Source organism: Chionomys nivalis, chromosome 24 (genome assembly GCF_950005125.1).
Source record: "Chionomys nivalis chromosome 24, mChiNiv1.1, whole genome shotgun sequence".
Lineage (NCBI taxonomy): Eukaryota > Metazoa > Chordata > Mammalia > Rodentia > Cricetidae > Chionomys > Chionomys nivalis.
Window position 1 is genome coordinate 47034983 of NC_080109.1, and position 21722 is coordinate 47056704.

Sequence of the window (21722 nt, forward strand, 5' to 3'; positions counted from 1 at the left end):
CTGGAGCTCACTGGAGCCCACTCTGGTCACTTGATGAACTACAGTTTAGTAAAGAGACTATATCAAAAAATAAGGCAGAGATTGAGAAACAATGACAGCCATCTCAACCTCTAACCACATGGATAGGCACACACATGGATACACTCACTTGCACACACTCATTCACACACATAACCATGTACACACATATTATAATAGATTATAATGAATTACAGTACCTCCACTTTTCAATAGAAAACTTATTTCTATTTAACACACATTTTTATATGATGAAGAAATACATTTGAGACAAATAATATTCCTAAAGGCAACATAAAGATTTCTATATTTTGGATCTATGACCTGTCTAATATTAACCTTTGTCATTCCCTACCATTTATTATCATTCAAAGTTCAACTGATAACTCTCACGCCAAATCATGATACTTTTTCTGCTATATCCATGCAGGGTTATGTGTTCTGCTGAACACACTTCCCTATGGAATAAAAGGTTTCAGACTTACTCTAGATTCAGTTACCACAGGAAAACTCCTTTGGTCTCTTTTTTTCTTTTGAGAAATTTTTTCCTTATTTGCTCATCTGAACTGTGATCAAATCTTTATGTCTGCTTTCCTTATACTATGAAATCTCTCAGACTCATGCAAAGATAAGTCTCTAACTGCAAGTATATGACAATGTTCTACAACCAGTACCTCATTGGAAGCATGTAGAAAACTTTCATTCCTCATATAGTTATTTTATGTTTTAGATATTAAATGAAATGTTCAGAAGGTGGGGTTTCACATTCAATAGTGGATGGAACAATTCCACAAACACAAGCTCTATTGTTCAGAAGTCAGAAAAAGTTCTTTGAGTACTTCTATATTAATTGTAGACATCCTAAGAGAGTTTAAACACAGGCTTCAGCAAAGGTGGTTCTGATGCAAGCTTCCTAAGCGGTCTCAAAGACTTTGGGTTTGGATGCAGTATACTGTTTAATCACTCCACATCAAGCACTTATCCTCATTCATGCTTTCATGCCATTAATACAACTGCATGGTCCAGCTGTCAGCCTGGCTGATCAGCTGCATTTAATTTACATGAGAAACAGTGCCCAATCTTCCTTCTAGGGTTTAATGAATACCCCTATAGCTTTTTTTTGTGTGTGAAACATTCCACAGAACAAGGAGTTACGACAAAGCCAGTATGCCCTCAAAGTCTAATCCATTCATATTTGAGCCTTTCTAAGAAAATGCTCACTTATTGTTTTAAAGGAATGGCTTACAGAAAAAAGTCAGTAAACAAGGACGCTTTCAACATGGAACTTCAATCTGTTTTTATCATGATCTGCTAAACAAGTAACCAGCTGAATTCACCAGAGTAAAATACTAATAAAGAATATGAATTTTTCCTGGAAACAAATGCCCGTTCTAGGAACCGTTCATGAGCTACTTCAAAGCATAACATTTGTAAACCAGTTACTAAAACCTCAGAAAAGATGATTTCTGCTGCAGAACTGTCTTTATGCGTTTGTTGGGTAGGACACTTTATCATGTTATCTCTAATTTTGCCAACTTTTGTACATTTTACCACATAACATTACAATGATATTACTCACTATCCATTGGTCATCTATATTTCCCATCAATGCTGTACTTTATTGTGTTAGTTACCTCACTGCAGTCTGGGGACTTCATACTGATAATTGACAGAAACATATTCATTCATAGACTTTATTTTGTTGTATTTTTATCTTTGACACTTTACTAATAATGCAAATTTATGTCCATTAGTTTTCAGAGAAGTTATGTATACCCTTTTCACTTTAAAAGAGCATTAATTTATTATTTGTAAAAATCTGACATTACCACACATGATGGAGTTTGAAGACTTGAATCTATTTATTATTTCTCTTAGTCACTGGCTAGAAATAATTGCATGTTAATTGATAATTTTTACTTCCCAGTTCTGAGAATATTTTTTGTTCCACGTAAGTGTTTATTGAACAACAGTTGAATTAGTGGTAAGTGGATTTTCATTATATCTTTTCTGTATCCATCCGCTTATTTGTATGCTTGTCTGTTTTTATGTCTGTCTGCCTACCTAATTATCACAATCTATTTATCATCTTTATTTTTATCACCTCTCATATACATATATTTATATTATTTATCCAAATTTATATTATTTACAATTAAGTCTTATGGAAGCAGAACAGAAATGTCTTCTTTGATTCATTTTTATTCACCATCCACCTTAAGTATAATTAATTACCTCTCATTTCTTACTTTTAAATCCTGTGATGTCATGCAGACCAAATTTCAATATTTTGAATATTGTAGTAGTATATACCATGGGACAGTAAACAAATTTCTAAAGAATTAGGTATATTATAACTTTGAGTTCTTAATAATTTTTCATATTTAAAAATAAAAAATTTTTCTTTTTATTTCTTATTGATTTCTGTATATCAAAGATCAAGTTTCTGTGCTTTGTCATCTTCCAATGAATTAAACCATGCCTCTGACTAGCTCTTGTCCTGTACCAAGGCTGTATTTAAATAGCTAATAGTGTTTCAATTACAAACTAGCTGAGTCTACTGTAAATGTCCCACCTACAGTATTTATTTCATATATATATATATATATATATATATATATATATATATATACCCATATCTGATGAATTTTACAGTTTCTTCTTGGACTTAGGTTTTATTATACTTCCTCTTATCAGAACCTTGAGGATCCATGGGTAGATGGAAATAAAAGCTTGCTATACTCTGAGATGTGATATTTCTATGCAAACGTTTTCACCCCCCACCTTTGTTGTCAGATTGCTGGATCTTGGATACAGCTTATTGGAGGGTGAAGATTGCTATGCACAAGTATCATAACATTCAGCTGAGAATTACCATGCATGTATATGATAACATTCAATTGAGAAACATGTAAAAGTATTTGTAATTTTTTTTAGATTTTGAAGTAACAATACAACAAAATTTTAAAGAGAACTTATCCATTTTCAACTTTGTGTTCTTATGTCAGTTCTATCTAACTTCAAACTTAAAATAATTGAGTATTTCAGTCTTTCAGGTTGCTCAAATCTTTAGAGTCTCTTCTGGAACTCCCTATTTCTCACTGCAGCTTTCCTATTTCCTTTCTGAACTGCTGACTCTCGGGGAAGCTCAGACTCTATCTCTCAATTGTATATTGTGTACTTTCATTTTTGATTTATTTAAATTAGATCATGCCACATCACCTGTACTTAACCACGAAAACAGTTTTAGAATGTGAATGAGCAGGTATTTTTAATATGGAAAAACATGCTATAGCAGAATAACTTATGTCTTAATACCTAAGTAATTTGTTATTTTCATCTTGGTTAAATTTTCATTTTCTTTAATCTACCACCAGGTGATTTATTGGACCATTTTAGAGTTCAAGTAAAATGAAGAACAATAACATGTATTTACTCTGAGGTTGTATCAGTTCAAAGTAATGACACTACTGTGTATGCATTAGCACAGTATATAAGAAAAATATTTAATACTCTGCCACAGATTCCATGAAGCTGGCTTTTCTGTTTTGTATTCTTGAAGTGTGGTGTATTCCAATTTCCCTACTACACGTTTCTATTTCACTGCATATGAATATGAATGCTAAGGTATACTCAATTATCTATGATTTTTATCTATCGGTGTGATGAAAATAGGTAAACAATTAAAGAGGAAAAGGTACTTATTAAATACAGAATTTTGGCAAGGTTGATGACTATTAATGTAAACCCCAACACTGTGAATGAGAAAATTCTACTGTACAAATAATCCTCCTTTTGAAGAGGTGAAAGGCACCAGCAACTAGCTATCATTCGACACTGGATGGTAATTATATATTGCTCTGTTATATTGATGCTCATTCAGTCTGAGTATTGGAAGCCCTTGCTAGGAATCTGAACTGATATAAAAGCAAAGTTTAAGAAAAAAAGAGAATATTTTCCAAATCTCCCAAAATAGTTGTGAAAATGAAATGATGCAAGTCAATTATTTAAACTGCAAATTCAATTTAAAAGTAAAATATTATTAAGAATAGTTCTACTTTAAAAAATTATTTCTTTTAGTTTGGAAATTATACTATAATTACATCATTTCTTCTTTCCCTACCTTCCTTCCCTCCTATACACACTCTTGTTTCCTTTCAAATTCATGCCTTCCTTGTCTTTTAAAATCTCTATTAAAATTTACAGAACGATCAGGTTGGTATGGTACATATAGGTTGAATACATACAGAAATTATTAGTAATAAAAGTATCTGGGGTATCATATTTTCAATTTTGTTGGGATATTTTATTGGAATTTTTCATAAATTATTTTGGGATCATATTTCCTTTCCCCCAACCCCACTAATATCTTCCCCAGCTAGTCACCCATCTAACTCCACACTTCCTTCTCTCCCTTTAGAAAATTGGCAAATTAAAAAACAAATAAGCTGAGTAAACAAGAATTTAAAGAAAGAAACAGAAGAATCACAAAAACCCATAAAACACAAATTGGAAACTATAATATATTAGCAAAAGTATCAGTAATATAAATAAGGCCCAAAGGAACTAGGGACAAAATATTCTATGAAATTGGAATTAAATTAGTGTTGTGTCGGCCATCTACCCTGCACATGCAGCCTGTTCTTAAGTATGTTAATATTCCCCAGCATATGAGAAGCTGCTGGAGACAGCTACCGTGTGGTTTACAAGTGGCTGTCATGTGCAGATAGATTCTTGGTTAAGCATTGGAACCTGTATCTACTTCCTCCTCTCAGCACTGGGGTACCATGGGACACAAACCTGTCCAGGCCCTGTGTGTGCTGACACCGTCTCTGTGAGTTTTTATGTGTGTCAACTCTGTCCTCCCTGTTTTATCTGTAGGACACTGTTTGATAACCTTGAAACATACATGAAATTTATAACCAACAGTCAACATTTGAACACATATAAGTTATGAAAAGTTTGAAAGGATGTATTTCTTTAACAGCTTATGTATTTTGTCTTTGTTTATGAACAATTCAATTATTTTTTTCTTAAATTAAGTAAAGCTTATTGAATCTGATCAACCCTTGTTTCCAGGGAACTGCAATTCAATTTCATTTTCTAATTGGAACTGAACATTGTGAATTTCTTAGCCCTGCTAATCAAGATCTAGCAATAAAGTACCCACTTAATTTGTTAAGTTTCTGAAACAGTGGAGAGAATGAACAGTGTAGTTCATATTTAAACATCTCACAGTCTTCTGTTTCAGAAGTTCCCGTTTACATACACTACACTTATATAACAAATGACTTTCAATTTCAAATGAGTCTAGCATCACAACCTGAGTTGCCCTTATTTAATTAAAACAAAAATCAATATAATTCTTATTCAGATTTGATGTACATGATGATGATAATTTACAGTGTCTACAAATGCATAGGAATAAGAGATATGATCTCCGAGCCATTATTTTTGTAAAATATTCTCATTTTAATGCATTTATATGTATTCCTGTGGGATAGATATTTCTACTTAAAACATTATTCTCTTTTCACAGAAGGAGGACCTATTAATATTTTCCATTCTGGTTTAGTCACCAGGAAAGAACTGAATCACAAAAGCATTTGCTCTGTTTCATACTTGTCAGCATTTCTTAGCTGGTTCTCGTTGGTTCAACTTTTCTTTAGAAAATGCTATTGAGCATGTATCTATGGGATAATTTTTCCACTTCTGTGCACCTAGGCACTAATGTGACTGTGTTCTCTATCTAAAGTTCTATCTCAATATAGATCTGGAACCAGAGAAATGGTAGGGATAACAGGCTTGTGGTAGATGTCTCAGTTTCTAGAACAGTCTATCGAAATAATAATTAAGATTGTGTCCCTGAACACTTGTGATGGAAAATTAAGGTCAAATAGACTTTTTCTCCCTTAACTCTTAAAGTAACATTTACTATTTGAACGAGAAAAACATCATGGAGATGACTGATCCCTTCACGGTGAAGGGAATTTGGCTTGCTCTCGCGGTTAAAAGCTCTTTTGGGCTAGGAAAGTGGCAAAGCTAACACTAATACTCAGGAAGAATGTCCTGCTTGCTTGCTTGCCAGTCCCAGTCAGATAGAATGGCAAAGGCAATGAGGGGTGATCTGCAAACAGCAGAGACAGGGAGCACAGTCTCTGACTTTTCTCAGCGACTGTTGATCTTTCTAACTAGCAAAGCAGAAAGTGGAATGTGGAGACTCTTTGAGCTCTGATTCATTTCCTAACATGAATTTCACTTGGAATTTGAAACCTGTAAAAAATTACAGAATGTCCAGAAACAATAGTATCCTTTAACTGTTCACATCTTCCCCATCCTATACAATTGAATGAACTAATATTAAGAGAAGATAAAATATTTGTGGTAAACTATGCTTTAAAAGTGGAGGAAAAAAAATGTGATTAAAATAGTATTTGACTGATTGGAAGGAGAAACATGAGAAATAATTACACTAGTTTTAAAGATATTAACTGATGGTGTAAGTAGAATTGTTAGATTTTTTATTTAATATGGTTTCAAAAAATATTCACATAGTTTGGAAGACCTTGGGACTAGTGGTTCTGATTTCTGATTTCACATGGACTGAGAAGAAGACATGGCCTGGTAGGTGTGGTTCATGGTGGAAAATCAACTCCCTGTGACCACTGACTTTCAGAAATATTACCACATAATTTTGTCACTTTTATCTCTAGACAACTTATCTCATAACAAGAATTTTCTTTTCCTTTCCTGGCATAGACTTCTCTATGATTAATTGCAAAAAATGTATCTCCATTAACTGCATATCTCTTTTCCTCTTCTTTATTTATTTATCACCACTAAAATAACTAACAAGATAGAAAAAATAAAATTTACATTTCAGGTAGAATTTTATAGAGTGTAAAATTCTTCAGCCATTTGACTCCCTTTGACTTTGTTAGTTATTATGTGTGACTGTTAGGCAGATATCATGTCCTTTATCTTCATAAGATCTATAATGATAAAAGCAAGAAGAGAAAGACCATATGGCAACAAGGAAGTTCCTTTCCATATAAGAATATTGAGAGTTCTCTTTAGTATTTCAGTTACAGAAAAGTTTTTTGTAAGCAAAATAAAAGAAAATATTGAATATTTCACTCCCATATGCATCAAAGATATTCAGATGATTATTTATATCAGTAAATGTATCCAGACACTGATTTTTATCTTACATTTAGGCTTATAGCTTCAAGTCCTCACATATGACTATGTATCCCCACATAACTGCAGAAACAAGACAAGCAAAATGGTACCATTCCCAGGACAAGCAAAATGGTACCATTCCCAGGACAAGCAAAATGGTACCATTCCCAGGATGGTAGGGAACAATATGGAGAGAAAACAGCAGGATACAGGTGATCTCATTAGGAAGTGGGGAAGGTAAATACAGAAGGGAGGTGTTCATTAGTTACAGCCCCTGAAATTCTCCCATTCCTCCTGTCTTTAAAGTATACATTTAAGAAATGTAAATGACGTAATTTTTCTCTTATTTTTTTATTGAGTCAGAAAATTATATAATCTCAGGTGTACACCACCATGCCAATTTACAAGATTAGCTCCAGTCTCCTATTTCTGGTCCCATCCTCTCTCCCACGCACAAACCTAAGCACTAAAGACAGATGCCACTAAATTAAGTGATTAGCTTATGATGCAATCTCTCTATGTAAAGCAGCAATGCTCCTTTCTGTCTCTTCTGAACATGCTTTGCATCACTTACAAACCGTACCATGTCTAGAGATGGAGGAAAACTACATGCAGCTGCTAATGTGTCCTCCCTCACAGCACCGGCTCTGAGGAATGAATGGTGACAGGCAAGTGCCCTTAGCTTTATTACTGCATTGAGCTCTTTAATAATGATGACTGAAAGTAATGTCTATTTTTAAATGGACTTTATCCATGCATCAAATGCTGCAAAAGATGTCAAAACATGTTCTTATATTTAAATAATAAAATTTAAGGTCATATTATTACTTTCTAATTATCTAGCAGCAATGTGTGTATTGAAAGGGAAAAGCACAAGGAGTAAATTTTAGGGAAAATTTCTTCAGTCTGAAATCTGTTACTAATAGCAGAGTGGTCTTGACCTGGTTATCTTTATGCCATGTTTGCTTCACTTTTGTGATAGAGTTTCCCAGGTTAAAATGAAGCTAGAATGCAAGAATCTTTTTAATGGGATAATACCTAGGGATGCCTCCTTGCCCCCTTTCCTTCATCCTGATCGTTATTCTTTCCTTCTTTTCCCCTTTTCTTCAACTGTGATGATACAAACTGAAAAATTTTGTTTCAACCTTTGCAGTAATATTAACTTTCCAATGACTTGAAGGTTTCTCCAGGAAAGAAGAGAAGTCACTTCTTGTTAATGTCACTGGGATTGTTGAAATAAGTCTTTATGCATCACGTACAGCAATTTGAAATCACAACTTAAGATGTAGAGTGATTTCTAAGAAGAATGGTGTGATCATCCTCGGGTGCACTCTGTCTGATTGCAGGAAATTGTCTTACATAATAGTCTTTTTCTAGATAACAAAAAAGCGAGTTTATTTCGGAAACATAACAAAGCAATTAAGGCTCTACAGACCTATTTAGTGTCATCTTTTCGATACAATACACAAGTAAAGCCCAAATGCATGGCTGCCTGCAGGAAGGACAATCACAGGAATTTCTGTAATAAAATGTGAGCCATCAGTTCTTCAGGTAAAGGCAGCTATTTACAAAATGACTTATGTTATTTATAACACTTTTTTAGTTTTCATCTACTAAGCACTATTTAATTTGCATGTATAAAAATTTATATAAGACTTATAGTATTTTATTTATATTATACACTAGTTTATTATTCAGTGTTTTCTTGTTTTGTTTCGTGTTTTGTTTTGTTTGAGACAGGAATTCACTACATAGCCCTTGCTGGTTTAGAATTCTCTGTGTAGACCATGTTGACCTCAGACTTACAGAGTTCTTCTGCTTCTGGCTCCTGAGTGCTGTGATTAAAGGCATGCACCAGCACATCCATTATTTATTCTTTGGAGACAAGGTCTCATGTAATCCATGCTGAGTTTTTGCTGTGTTATTGAGGGTGTCCTTCTGTCTCCACCACCAAATACTGACTGATATTACAAACATGCACCACTGTACCCAGGTCAGATTCATGGTTTAAAATACTATGGTCAGATTACAAAATATTTGGGTATATTCTTTTAACATTTATTAATCCCCACAAAAGAACATTTCTAATAAGACTGTCAGTACTTTGAGAATTGCATGCTTGTTTAGATTGTTCAAATAAACTGACCAGATTTTATAAAACAGGACACAACAGGAATCATTGGTGTTTTATAAATGTATCCTCTAGTCAATGTCTGTTTAAATGATGCCTATATTACTGAAACAAAAGCATTGTCTTAGCTGGTATTTTGTCTAAGGCTGTGCTAACAAGACCACAATCAACTTGTAGAAGAAAGGTTTTATTACATTTTATAGTTGTAGGGAAGTCAAGGCAGGAACTTAAGGCCGAAACCTAGAGTCAGGATCTGATACAGAGACCCTAGAAGAGTGCTACTTACTGGCTTGTTTTTCATGACCTGCTCAGTCTTCTTTCTTCTAGAACACAGGACCAAATGTCTATGCCTATAACCACCCACAGTTAGCTAGGCATATCCATTTCAGTTATCAATCAAGAAAATGCCCTAAAAGCTTTCTCATAGGCAAATCAAGTGCGCGTATTTTCTCAATTGAGACTCTCTCTTCCCAAATGACTCTAGCTATATCAAGATGATGTAAAACTAGAAAACAAAGATGTACTGCAGTAGAAAAATGCCCAGATTGAATTGGGGAAACTCCTGTTTAGTCCTGAACATTACCACATGGTAGCTTTGGTCCTTTTGTGAAAACTTCAATAGTCAGGGTTTTAGCAGCTATAATGAGAATTCAAGTGACTAATATCAAGTGATCTGATTATGAATCAGTAAAAGACTTAAAGTCAGCACCTGGCCCACAGTAGATGTGAAATAAACCCATGATGATTTATTAACCTGACTCAGAAGATAGTGATACACCTGTTTCTTGAATCTTTGTCTGCGCTTACCTGATACCTCTTTACGTGGGTCTGTTCTCCTCTCCTTGGGTTGCTGTAACAACGTGCTACAGCTTAGGTTATGTAAAGAATAGAAATTAGTTTTATAATTAATTTGCTTACTAACGTATTGACATGTTTTTTGAATTTTTCTGCACTTTTTCTTCTTAGATTTTAGTTGGCTCCCATTTCCCTGTGTTCTCAAGTGTTTCCACTGTCCCTATCTTATGATGATTGGGATGTGTGTATGTATGTGTGTATGGTATGTGCATTTATGTACAGTTGTGCTTGCATGTGAATCTGTGCACTCTGTATGCATGTGTTCATGTGCCTTTGCATGTATTTCTCTGTGTGTGTTTGTGTATGTGTGTGGGTTGTTATCCAGGTAGGAGTGTGTACCTATTGAGGCAAGGAACAATAACATGTTATTCCTGGAGTGTGCTCCTTTCGGTATTTTGAGGAAGGTATGTACAGGGCCTAAGGCTCTCCTGGTGAACTAAGTGCTGGCCAATGAACGCACCCACACCCCTAACACTGGGATTATAAACATATGCTATATGCAACCACACACAGCTTTTTCAATTGGGTTGAGGAGACTGGATCCTCAGAACTATGCAGCAAATACTTTTCTAACAAATTTAATCTCTCCTGCTCCTTCTACTTTGTAAGGAAGCTAATACTTTGGGACTAGGGTCCACTCATTTGACTTGTGTGAATATTAATGACATTGCTCAAAGTTCTACCTTTAATAATTGATGCATTTTAACGTGTGCTGAGTGTGGGGATTTCAACGTATGAGTTTGGAGGGAACCCTACTCAGCTCATAAGAGCTATCTATTGGACTATAGCCTTTCTATATTATGCCCATGTTTCCCATATGAGACCTCAAAAAACTGTGGTAGTACTAAGGCTCTAACGGTGTTGAAGGATGAAAAACAGAACCATCATCCTTTGACACTTAAAATGACACTGGAATTCTGAAAATTCCTTGTTTGTGCAAGGCAAATCAAAAGTACAAGGCTAGCATATTTCAATCTGAAAGCATGAGTTGACAATTCAGGAGGATGGCTGAACTCAGCTGCTGGATTCAATGGACACTTTATTACTAGACATTAGAGTAGTGAGTTATATAAAAAAAATAACAACTAGACAATAAAAGATACTCAGTTGAAAGAGGGAAAAGAAGTATAAGAAATAACAGAAACCAATATAGGTTCCTTTTCTTGTATCCATTCATTTGAATTCATTGTCTGACTTTTCCCTGGGTATCTAAAATTATATACTTCTTCAATGTCCAGATTCTACCTGTACACAGCAATGAATGGAGATCTATATTGACTACTATTCTCAACAGCATAATTCCTGGGAAACTTAAAGTCTTGTGAGACATTTCTAATAACCCATTATCTGACTATGAACTGGTGCTGTCAATTGGCATTTGAATACTTGGCAATTGATTGTATACTGAGCACAACAAGAAATGTATAAATGTGGTCTGTAATATGATGTATAGGATCAGCAACCTTGAAATGGCCAATACATTGATGTACAAGACTTTGTCAGGAAGACAAAAATCACTTATGTCAAAGCCTTCTAGGCAAATTACCTCCAGTCTGTCTCTACATTTCAAGAGCAAAATGTAAATCAAATCAAAATAAAACTATTTTTAATTTTTATTTTATAGAATAATAAAGAGAGAATGTAACACATTAAATAAAATGTTTTTATTCCTAAAATTTAAAAATAATCTGGTTTAATACTTATAGTCACACTGTAACATTATCTGTAAATTCCACAACAAAATATGTTTTATTAGCTTCTCAGGCCTATTGTGTAAACAACAGAACAAAATAACATGTCTGTAGGATAATTTCAATATATACACTATGGATGTGCATGAAACATTCATTCAGTCAGTCATTCATTAGTTAATAAGTATCATTAATTAAAATATTAATTTAATTATTAGTTAAAATTTAATTAACTAAAATATTACTGAAACAGCACATACCTTAAAATGTGGGTTTCTGTAATGTGGTAACATGAATGCAGCAGTGAAGATATAACTTAGTTTTAAAAAGCATAACTCATCTTGGTAGATGGTTACTCTCAAGTATAAACTTGATAAGAGTTAAAATTAACTGACAGAACTCAGAGCATTCCTATGAAAGATTACTCAGATTCAGATAATTAAGTTGGAAGGACAAGCATACTGCAAGTGGAACCATTCCCTGTGTTATGATCTCTTCTGTGTAACAATGAGAAAATGAGCCAAATGTGCACACATCACTGTGTGCATCTTGATTTTTGATGCCATATGAACAGATCTCTGCTTCTCCTTATTTGTTACTTCCAACCCATGGTAGGCTATGACCTTTAAATTGTGAATGAAAATAAGCCCTTCTTCTTAATTAGCTTTCATTGGAATTATTAATCACAAAAATATGAAAAGTAGCTAAGATATCTGGTATAAAAACTTGAATGTGTCTCAGGACACCTAAGGAATTCCTTAGTGACTAGTCTGACTTCTGTATCAGGAACAGCAATCATAAGAAGATACTGTGAAAGACAGGCAAGAACTTTGAAGTAGATGAACTTTTGTTGTCTCTTCAAAATGAAGGTCACAAGTCGAAATATTTAGAACTGTCTAGTAAAATGGGCTCTTTGTGTTAAACCAAAGGATATACTATGTAAAAAGAAAGTTGGTTTTATTATTTCTATTTTCATGAAAAACATATTGTCAGATGGATAGACAGACAGACAGACAGACAGACAGACAGACAAACAGACAGACAGATAGATAGATAGATAGATAGATAGATAGATGTGTAGGCAGAGGCCCCTCACTTGTTTCCCAGTGGCTCAGACATAAAATAACCACACAGAAACTATATTAATTGCAATACCATTTGGCCAATAACTTAATCATATTTCTGGCTAATTCTTATTTCTTAAATTAACCCATTTTCAATATTTTATATTTTACCACAAGTCTTATGTGGTACCAGGAAGGTTCTGGTGCATCCATCTCCTGAGGTGGCTACATGGCATTCCATTGACTCTGCCTTCTTTCTCCCAGTATTCAGTTTAGTTTTCCTGCCTAGCTCTATTCTGCTACAGGACTAGTGAAACAGATTTATTCATTAACCAATAATAGCAACACATATGCACACGGACTTCCCACACCATTTTCCCTTTTCTATCTAAATTAAAAGGAAGGTTTTAATTCTAACATAGTAAAATTACATATAAAAAACAGGTATTAAGCAAGAATTACAGTTATAAAATTTATATCTATTTTATCTTTTATTATTACTAAGGAAAACTATAAACATCTAATCTTTAACTTCATCAAAGACTCCAGAATGATATAATATTATTTAAGTTAATAGGAAGTACATTGTAAGCAACTTACAAAACTTTAGAACTTTAGAATTGAGAGAGACATCTCCCTGCCTGGACAGTCACCCAAAGTTCTTCTGTAACATTGGGGGAACCATCTTCAGTCTACAGGCCTATAGTTTCTAGCAGACTTTTGCCATTAAGCAGGAAATTTGAAGATCTTTTCTGCCTTGTAATGACAAAATCCATCAGTTTCTTTCTTTTGTGTTCTCCAGAATGTCTTGTAGATTCTTTAATGAAGCAGGAACCCTGAAGAACTGTCTCACCTTTAGGCAAGTCATTTTTCTGTGGGTCCTGAATGTATAGTTCATACAGCATACCATCAAGCAGTCCAGGCAGGAACAGTTTCTTGCCCAAATGACTAAAAATCTCCATGAGGAGCCTCTTTGATACCCATCTTCCTCTTGAAGTAATTGTTGTTTCCAGGAGCAGAGTTGTCTCATTGTCATGAAAAGTCCTAAATTCTTAAAACATTTTAAATGTCATATTCTGTAGGTCTTTGAAAGGTTTGAAGATTACCTATCTAACTGAAATATATCTCGATCTATCTATAAAACCTAGCTAACATGACTACAGGCTTGACTATGACTATCTATTAATCTGTATTTTTTAATTATATACTACATTTTAAATGAGATGCACAAACATAATACCTTAATCAAGAACAGAAATAGACATATAACAAAATTGACCTTAAATTTGTATCAACAGACCAACATCCAAACCAATGCAAAGTATCCATCTCTGTAGCATATTCCCCTTTAAATGTAAACAAACATTCATAAACAATATTTGAGAATTTGGGCATAGTTCTCTCCAAATTGCTTCCTGAGTTTTATTGGATGAACTAATTTTGGGGATCATAGCAACCTTTCAAGCATGTCTTAATCATTTAAACCACATTGGTCTGGAAGGAATGCACAGGTTCTCATCCTCTGTGAAAATAAAAGTAGAACCTCTTTTCCAGAGCAACATATCCTTAGACCCAAATTTTAAAGTCAAAATACTTTTTAAAATATATATATTGCTTTGGCTTAGCAGCCCCCAGAATCAAAAATCTCTCTGTACTTAGGTCATTCAAAGTCAAAAAATTTAAAGGAAACACAATAGTATACATAATCCAGATGCTCTGTATATTTTTCATGTTTACATATCTTATTTTTCTTTATTTCTTTAATCTATGACTTCTATACTGTGGAATCTTAAAGATTTTGTTTTTTTTTTAATGATTTCCTTCTTTTTATAACTGTCTATATTATTTTTATTCTCTCTCCCAAACCTGTATATATTTATTCAACTCTGTGACCCATTTAAAGATCTTTTTTTTCTGAATCTGCCTTCATTGCATATCTGTAATAATTTTCTTCCCAGAGCACTTTTAAAATGGTAAGCAACTTGGTCACAGAGGTTGGCTCTGCCTCTCTTGGGCTTTCAATACGGTGGAGGTAATTCACCATCAGCTCTGGGACTGTTGAGTAGGAGCCATCCTCCCCACCTCAACTCTGGTTAGCACCGTGAAGCATATAAACCCCTTTTTTTTTTTTTTTAGCTTCACAGATCTTTAATAGTTTCTGTTATAAACCCATCGACAGTATTGTTTTACCATTGGCTGAAGAAGTCCAGAGAACAATGCAAAGCTACTTTGTACAGCCAGTGAGTGCTTGCTCTGTGTACTGGCTTTCACTGTTCATTGGGTCATTTGAAATATGGTTTAAAAAGACCAACTAAAGCTCCAAACTCAGCAAAAAGTGTACCTTTTTTTCAATGAAGGGCCATTTCCCACCAGTACCCTTAAGTCTACAGAGCAGAAATGACTACTATTTCTTACACACCTCTATTTCTCCCTGATGTTTGCTTCATATGAGAACTTTACTGAGGTCTTTTTATTTTGTTTTTGTAAATTAAATCAATTTTAAGAAAGAACAAAATGGCCAGACACAATAGTATATACTAGCATTTGGGAGGTGGTGGCAGAGGCATTAGAAATTCAGGGCCACCCTGGCTACATAACAGGTATAACACCATGCCTTAATATTTAGATGAATAAGTATGTCACCAAGGATAAGCTCAAGGTTAGGCTTTCTGTTTGTAAATTGATCCTTGATTCTAGGATAGGAATTACTATAGGAATGTACAAATTGGTAAAAAAATGATTTAAGTGAATGTTAAAAAAAGAAAAACCAACAAATTGAGATATAGAAATACCACCCAAACCAAATAAACATATTAGCAGTCAGCGTCAAGAGTTCTGCTCATTTTAAACGTCACTTCCTTTTTATCTGAGTAAAAGCTAAATCTGACATGCACCATACAGCATGGCCTGGACATATCTCTGTGTATCATGGCAGGAATGCGCCATGTTCTCTTGCTTGTGCATTCCTTGCAGACCCAATCCCACCACCTGCCCTACTGGGTGCAGGGGCACTGAGCTGCAAGCATGGTCTCAGGTGCTTTCCTCCAAACCTGGAGCAGGCATACAAGACTTAGGTCCACAAACCCCATTTCAAGGGCTCAGTAGTGGGACCTGCCGAAAGAGTCACGGCCATTTGTGCTGGCGAACCAGGAAGCCGCTGCTGAGCAGTTTTTTTGCTGCTAATGCTGAATCGGAAAGACCTCTCTCTTTTTGTTTTGTTTTGTTTTTGAGACAGGGTTTCTCTGTAGCTTTGGAGTCTGTCCTGAAACTAGCTCTTGTAGACCAGGCTGGCCTTGAACTCACAGAGATTCATCTGCCTCAGCCTCCCTGTTCACTGGCAGGGAACAGAGCCCACCAAGAGAGAAAAGAAAATATGGCTAAACTGTGATTTTTTGTTTGTCTAGAATTCCTTTCCATGCTCTCTCAGGTGTGGCAGCTAAAAGTAAGGGATACTAGAGTGATGCAATGAGCATTCTGTGGCATTGGAGTTCTGCTGCTGTCCGTGACTTTGCCTGGCATGTAGATAATGCTCAGTGAATGAGTCCTACTGGCTGACTGTGGTCACAACCTCACATAATTCTGAGCAGACTCACTGAAGTGGGATAGGTTTAACTTAGCGAATGAAACCTTGCTTTTTGTTATTTTCTAAACGTTTTTTATTGATTCTTTCTGTCTTTCACATCATGCATCTCAGTCCTACTCATCTCCCTGTCCCTTAAGAGCCACCCCTGCCCTTGCAACCACTCACTCCCAAATAAAATAAAATTAAATTAAATTAAAAAGAAATATCTCATCATGGAAACTGCATTGTAACACAGTAAGTCACACAGTACATCATTTATTCCATATATCTTGCAAATATTCATTGCAAAGAGTCATTGGTGTGGTTTGTAGCCTCTGGTTTTTGCTATGCCATTGATATTGGGCCCCCATTGTGGTATCTCTTGCATTTCCTGTTATTGCTTTATGTTGTGAAGATCTTCCAGTTTTGGATCTTCAGGATGTGCCCCTTCACTTGCTCCAACAGATGATAAATGGGGTAGAAGAAGGGGTATACCACCTCATTCCCCTGGTTCTGATTCTGAGTAGTTGCAGGTTTAGTCAATACTCTTGATTGCTTACTAGTATGCCATGATATGTATCATGAACTGTGGTATGGAGAAGCTTGATCCGACCCTCAAAGCAGGGTCCAGTCAAGATCACAGTGACTGTCCTTAGTCCATTGCACACTTCAGTAAACTATATGAGCAGTAATTGGAAAGTAAACTATGAGTATTAAGTCAAATCTCTGGATCGGTAGTAAAAATATACACTCAATCTGGATATTAATCTTGCACTGTTTATTGACTTAATGGCCTCTAATTACTTTTATCTCTGATGGAAAACAAATAGAAGCAGCAAATCATGTTTATTGTTATTCATATCATACTAATTCACACTAAGTTGCATAATGAACATAAATTGGTTAAGCAAACAAAAAATTAGAACATTGGAAAATATCAAGATCATTATCCTGTTGAAACTATACGTGTGCACTTTTCAAAATGAATACATCTTTCCATCAGGCATCTTGAAGGAGGTAACCTGGGGCCATTGTCAAATGCTTCCCATCAGAGGCAGACAGAGAAGGGTTCTTCACAAGCAGATGTCTCCTGAGTTTGTTTGGAATTTTTTTACAGCCCACTTTCCCAGATGGGACTGAGCACACAATCTGAATAATATCAAGGAGGTTCTTAGAAGGTTTACTGAGGCAGTTAATTTCCAAATAGCCTGAGAAGTGGTTTTTCACTTTAAGTTGGTAGGACAGGCTTTCTTCTGGAAGATGTAACCTCATCATACTGGGCACTTTCTGCTCTGGAGAAGGACAAAAGAATAGACAGAATAGCATTCAACAAAAGCAGAAGTCTGTGTGGAGGGGAATCCTCTGTTAGACTAGCAAAAGTAGCAATTCTTGGACTAATAAAGAAGAGAGAGAATGAGAAAGTCTGTAGCAGAGGAAGAAATCAGATATGAACAATATAGAAATGTTCCCTAGGAGGTAGAGAGCGAGTAATCAAGACCATTGGTAGGATTTACTTTTTAAACAAGGGACATTTATGTCACACCCTGTCCCTAAGCCTCAGAAAACATCATAGAAAGAGTATAAGAACTGATGGACAAGGAGGAATTGGGTGTAAGAATATCTTCTACATACGTCAGAACCACTGCATTGTGAACTCAGGGCAGCTGTGGTTGCTGACCTGAGACTAAGCTCAAGTATGCACAGCACTAATTTAATTCAGTAAGTGATTAAAAATTAAATCAAAACAAAACAAACAAAAATGAGGACATGAAGTTAGAATGGGACTTTGCAGGAAATCAAGAATGATTTGGAAGAAATGGGGGAATAATTCAAATGCATTGTATGCATGTTATTCTAAAGAATAAGCAGAACATGCCATATTTAAAATAATAAAACAAAAAAGTCATCCATGTACTACCCATGCTCCTTTATGTGCTAATGGTAACAAATATAGTAAGTTTTTGTTGACTTGACACAAACCTAGACTTACTTGAATATCAATTTAAAAATTGTCTTTGTAAGATTGGCCTATGGGCATATCATTGAGGCATTTTCTTACCTGATAATCAGTCAAGGAGGGCCAAACCCAATGTAGGCATTACCATCCTTGGGTAGGTGGGTCTGGGCTTTTTAAGAAAGGTAGCTGAGCAATCTAGGGAAAGATACTCAGCAGTCTATGTCACTCCACACTCTTTCTTCAGTTCTTCCCTCTAGATCACTGTCTTGAGCATCTGCTCTGAAAGTTTTTGGTGATGTGTGACTATAAAACTATTTCTATTAGAGTTTCTATTTCGGGGAAGAGACACCATGACCACATCAACTTTTATAAAGGACAACATTTAACTGAGGTGACAGCTTACAGTTTCAGAGGTTCAGTCCACTATCATCATGATAGGGAGCATGGCGGCACACAGGTAGACATGGTGCTTGAGAAGGAGCTAAGAGTTAAAACATCTTGGGCCACAGGAATCAGGAAGTGAATAGAGACACTAGGTGTGGCTTGAGCATATATGAGACCACAAAGCCTGTCTCCATAGTGACTCACTTCCTCCAACAAGGTAATGCCAACTCCAAAATTATTCCTAGTAACACCACTCACTATGAGTTTTTTGGGGGCCAATTTCATTCAAACTACCAAAAGTTGCTTTAGGATGTAGTATTTATAGAAATGACAAAAATCAAAGTAGAATAATACCACACAGCTCAAATTTTGAAAAACAGAGAATTAAAATGACTTTTGAAAAATTAAAGAATTAAAATGACCATTGAAAGAACTGTGAATTATTTGCCCACAATAAGGAAGAAGTGACTTGTGAACATCCAATGTGTACAATGCTTTCAAATATTTCTCTCCTCATTTAGATTTCCTTACTGGAAAAGGCTGGGTTTGGAGGTGCTCTTCTCTACACTGATCCTTGTGATGTACCAAAGTCTGAAGATCTTAGCTCTGAGACCTTTATGGTGACGCTAAATCCAGGAGGAGACCCTTCTACACCTGGGTACCCTAGTCTTGGTAAGCTTGTTCTTGTAAGCCTCATATAGGCATGATTTGTAAGTGTATGCTATCTAATTTAATCAATAGATAGTAAAAGTACAATTCTTAGTGCTCCATAGTTTTTTTAAGTGAATACTTTATCTATTCAAAAGTATATACTACCAATCTGTTGGAATAAAGCATTTCTAGAAATCTATGATAGGTTGCCATTTCAATAATGTATGCAATGACACACACCATTTTTCAATGATTAGGAATTCTGTATAATTTCAGGGTGATTAAGCTCCAAAGAAGAAGGATAGAACAGCAAGAATTCTTGAAATTATTTTCTGGTGGTTTTATTTATCATGTATGCAAATTAAATTGAATAGTCCAGTGACTACTCTGTCACCTCCTTAGCTTTACCAATAGCTCCTGCTCTACTACTCCTGTTTGGTCTGCACATTCCTTAATACCTTTACCCAATTCAATTATTTTCCAAAAACTTTGAATAAAATCAAATGATGATTGAGACATTAATGTGATCCAGTAGATATTTATCTAAGAACATTTTCATCCCCTCAAAAATTCTGATCCAGGAAGATAGCATACAGGGTAAAGGAGCTTGCTACAGGATTCTGTCCTCTGATTCCAGTTCTCAGAATCCCCTTTGTGGAGATGAGAGTTGATACCACATATTGTCCTGTGACCTCCGGATATACACCATACTCCACAGCCCCTACAAAATAGACCACATTCTGCTGCGATGTCAACTGCACTTTTTACATGGCTTCAAGTGGGTGATTTTTAAGTCAAGACTGTGAAAGTATTCCTCCAAAAATTTCAAATGAATTGCTTTAGTGAGACACAGGGATCCATATAAGGAATTGCTACTTCCCAAGCCTCATTGCCCAGCCAAGCTGTTCCTAAGTAGTATTACATCAGAGCAGGGAGAAATAGTTTCTAACCTGCATGTTCCCGTATGATTTAGCAAAGAATGTCTTGGAGTCATCACTTCAACAAAGGCAGCATGGTCATTTCGCTGAACTTTATTTTCTTGGCAGTGAAAAGATTATGCTACTCCAGTGTCTCTCTCACAAGGTGGTTTCAAGGAAATGGAAAACCTTGAATTCCAAGTCTGACTTAAATGGGAACTCTAAAGGAGGAGCCCTACATCTGTATTCAATCACACTGCTGGTGATTCTGAAGCAGTTCAAGTTTGAGAAGCACTGGACTAGAAAAGCTTTATCGTGCTTCATCTGCCACATCCAAATTGGACCAGTGGGGCCAATGCTCTGAACTTTGTGACCTCTTGCTACTGTTCCCTCAGCATCTGAGCCTTTCATATTTGCTCTCTCTATATCAGTCAAGATTCTAACAGGGCATCGTGGATTTGCAGCCCAATTCTTGCTCTCAGCAGGCTACCAGTACAAAGTCAATGCTGCTAGGTAAACAGCTTCTTCCCACAACATGAGAGATGCCTTGGGTGGTGTTTGTCCCTGAGTTTATCTTTAACTGTAATCTAATGATTGTTGCTTTAAACAAAATGAAAGCACATTTTCCTGATGTGCTTTTCACAGAATGTGCAGCCTTTTCCTTTAGGTGTGTGGTGAAACTTCTCAAACATCTTATGTCACTCAAAATACATTGTGATTGACACCAACAGTTTAATTTTTATTTACTAATGAGTACTGTAGTCTATTGTGCTAATTCCTTTGAGCTGTGCATGGTGGCACATGCCTATACTGCCAGGAGTTGGGAGACTGGGGCAGATGCTCAAAAATTCAGTTATCTGTAGCAGTAAAGTTAGTTTGAGGCCCACCTGGGCTGCACTTTGTGACCTCGTATTAAAATGAAATAAATAAAAGCAGCAACTACAAAACCAATGCCAACACCCAGAAAATAGAATTTTATCAAATTTAAAGAGTTTACAGAACATTAAAGTTTTATTTTATTATTTTTTCCTCATAACTTTGTAGGAATGAAATAAGCCCATGGGCTTGCCTTTGCTGTGTTTGGTTTCTAGTTGATATTCACAGTAACTACCATCACTTACTAGCTATTTCAAGCCAAGCAAACAAAAACAAAATAGAAAGTAATGGGATGCACACATACCAGAAAAGTAAGAAGCAGAACCCATTTGTTTATTAAATCACAGTAAATAAACGTTTTCCTCTCTCAAAGTATTAAGCTGTCTGAAATTTCTATCTGTCATAGTTCCTGGAGTCAGAAACATTTTCTACGC

The 21722-nt window shown here is 35.5% G+C and overlaps 1 protein-coding gene across 1 annotated transcript in view; it reads left to right on the forward strand.

The window, feature by feature from the left end:
* Naaladl2 (N-acetylated alpha-linked acidic dipeptidase like 2) overlaps positions 1–21722 on the forward strand; it is a 701987-nt gene that overhangs the window by 193602 nt on the left and 486663 nt on the right. Inside the window, exon 6 of the mRNA XM_057756897.1 lies at positions 19366–19516. Within this exon, the coding sequence (XP_057612880.1) occupies positions 19366–19516 (151 nt within the window). The remainder of the gene's footprint in view (positions 1–19365; positions 19517–21722) is intronic.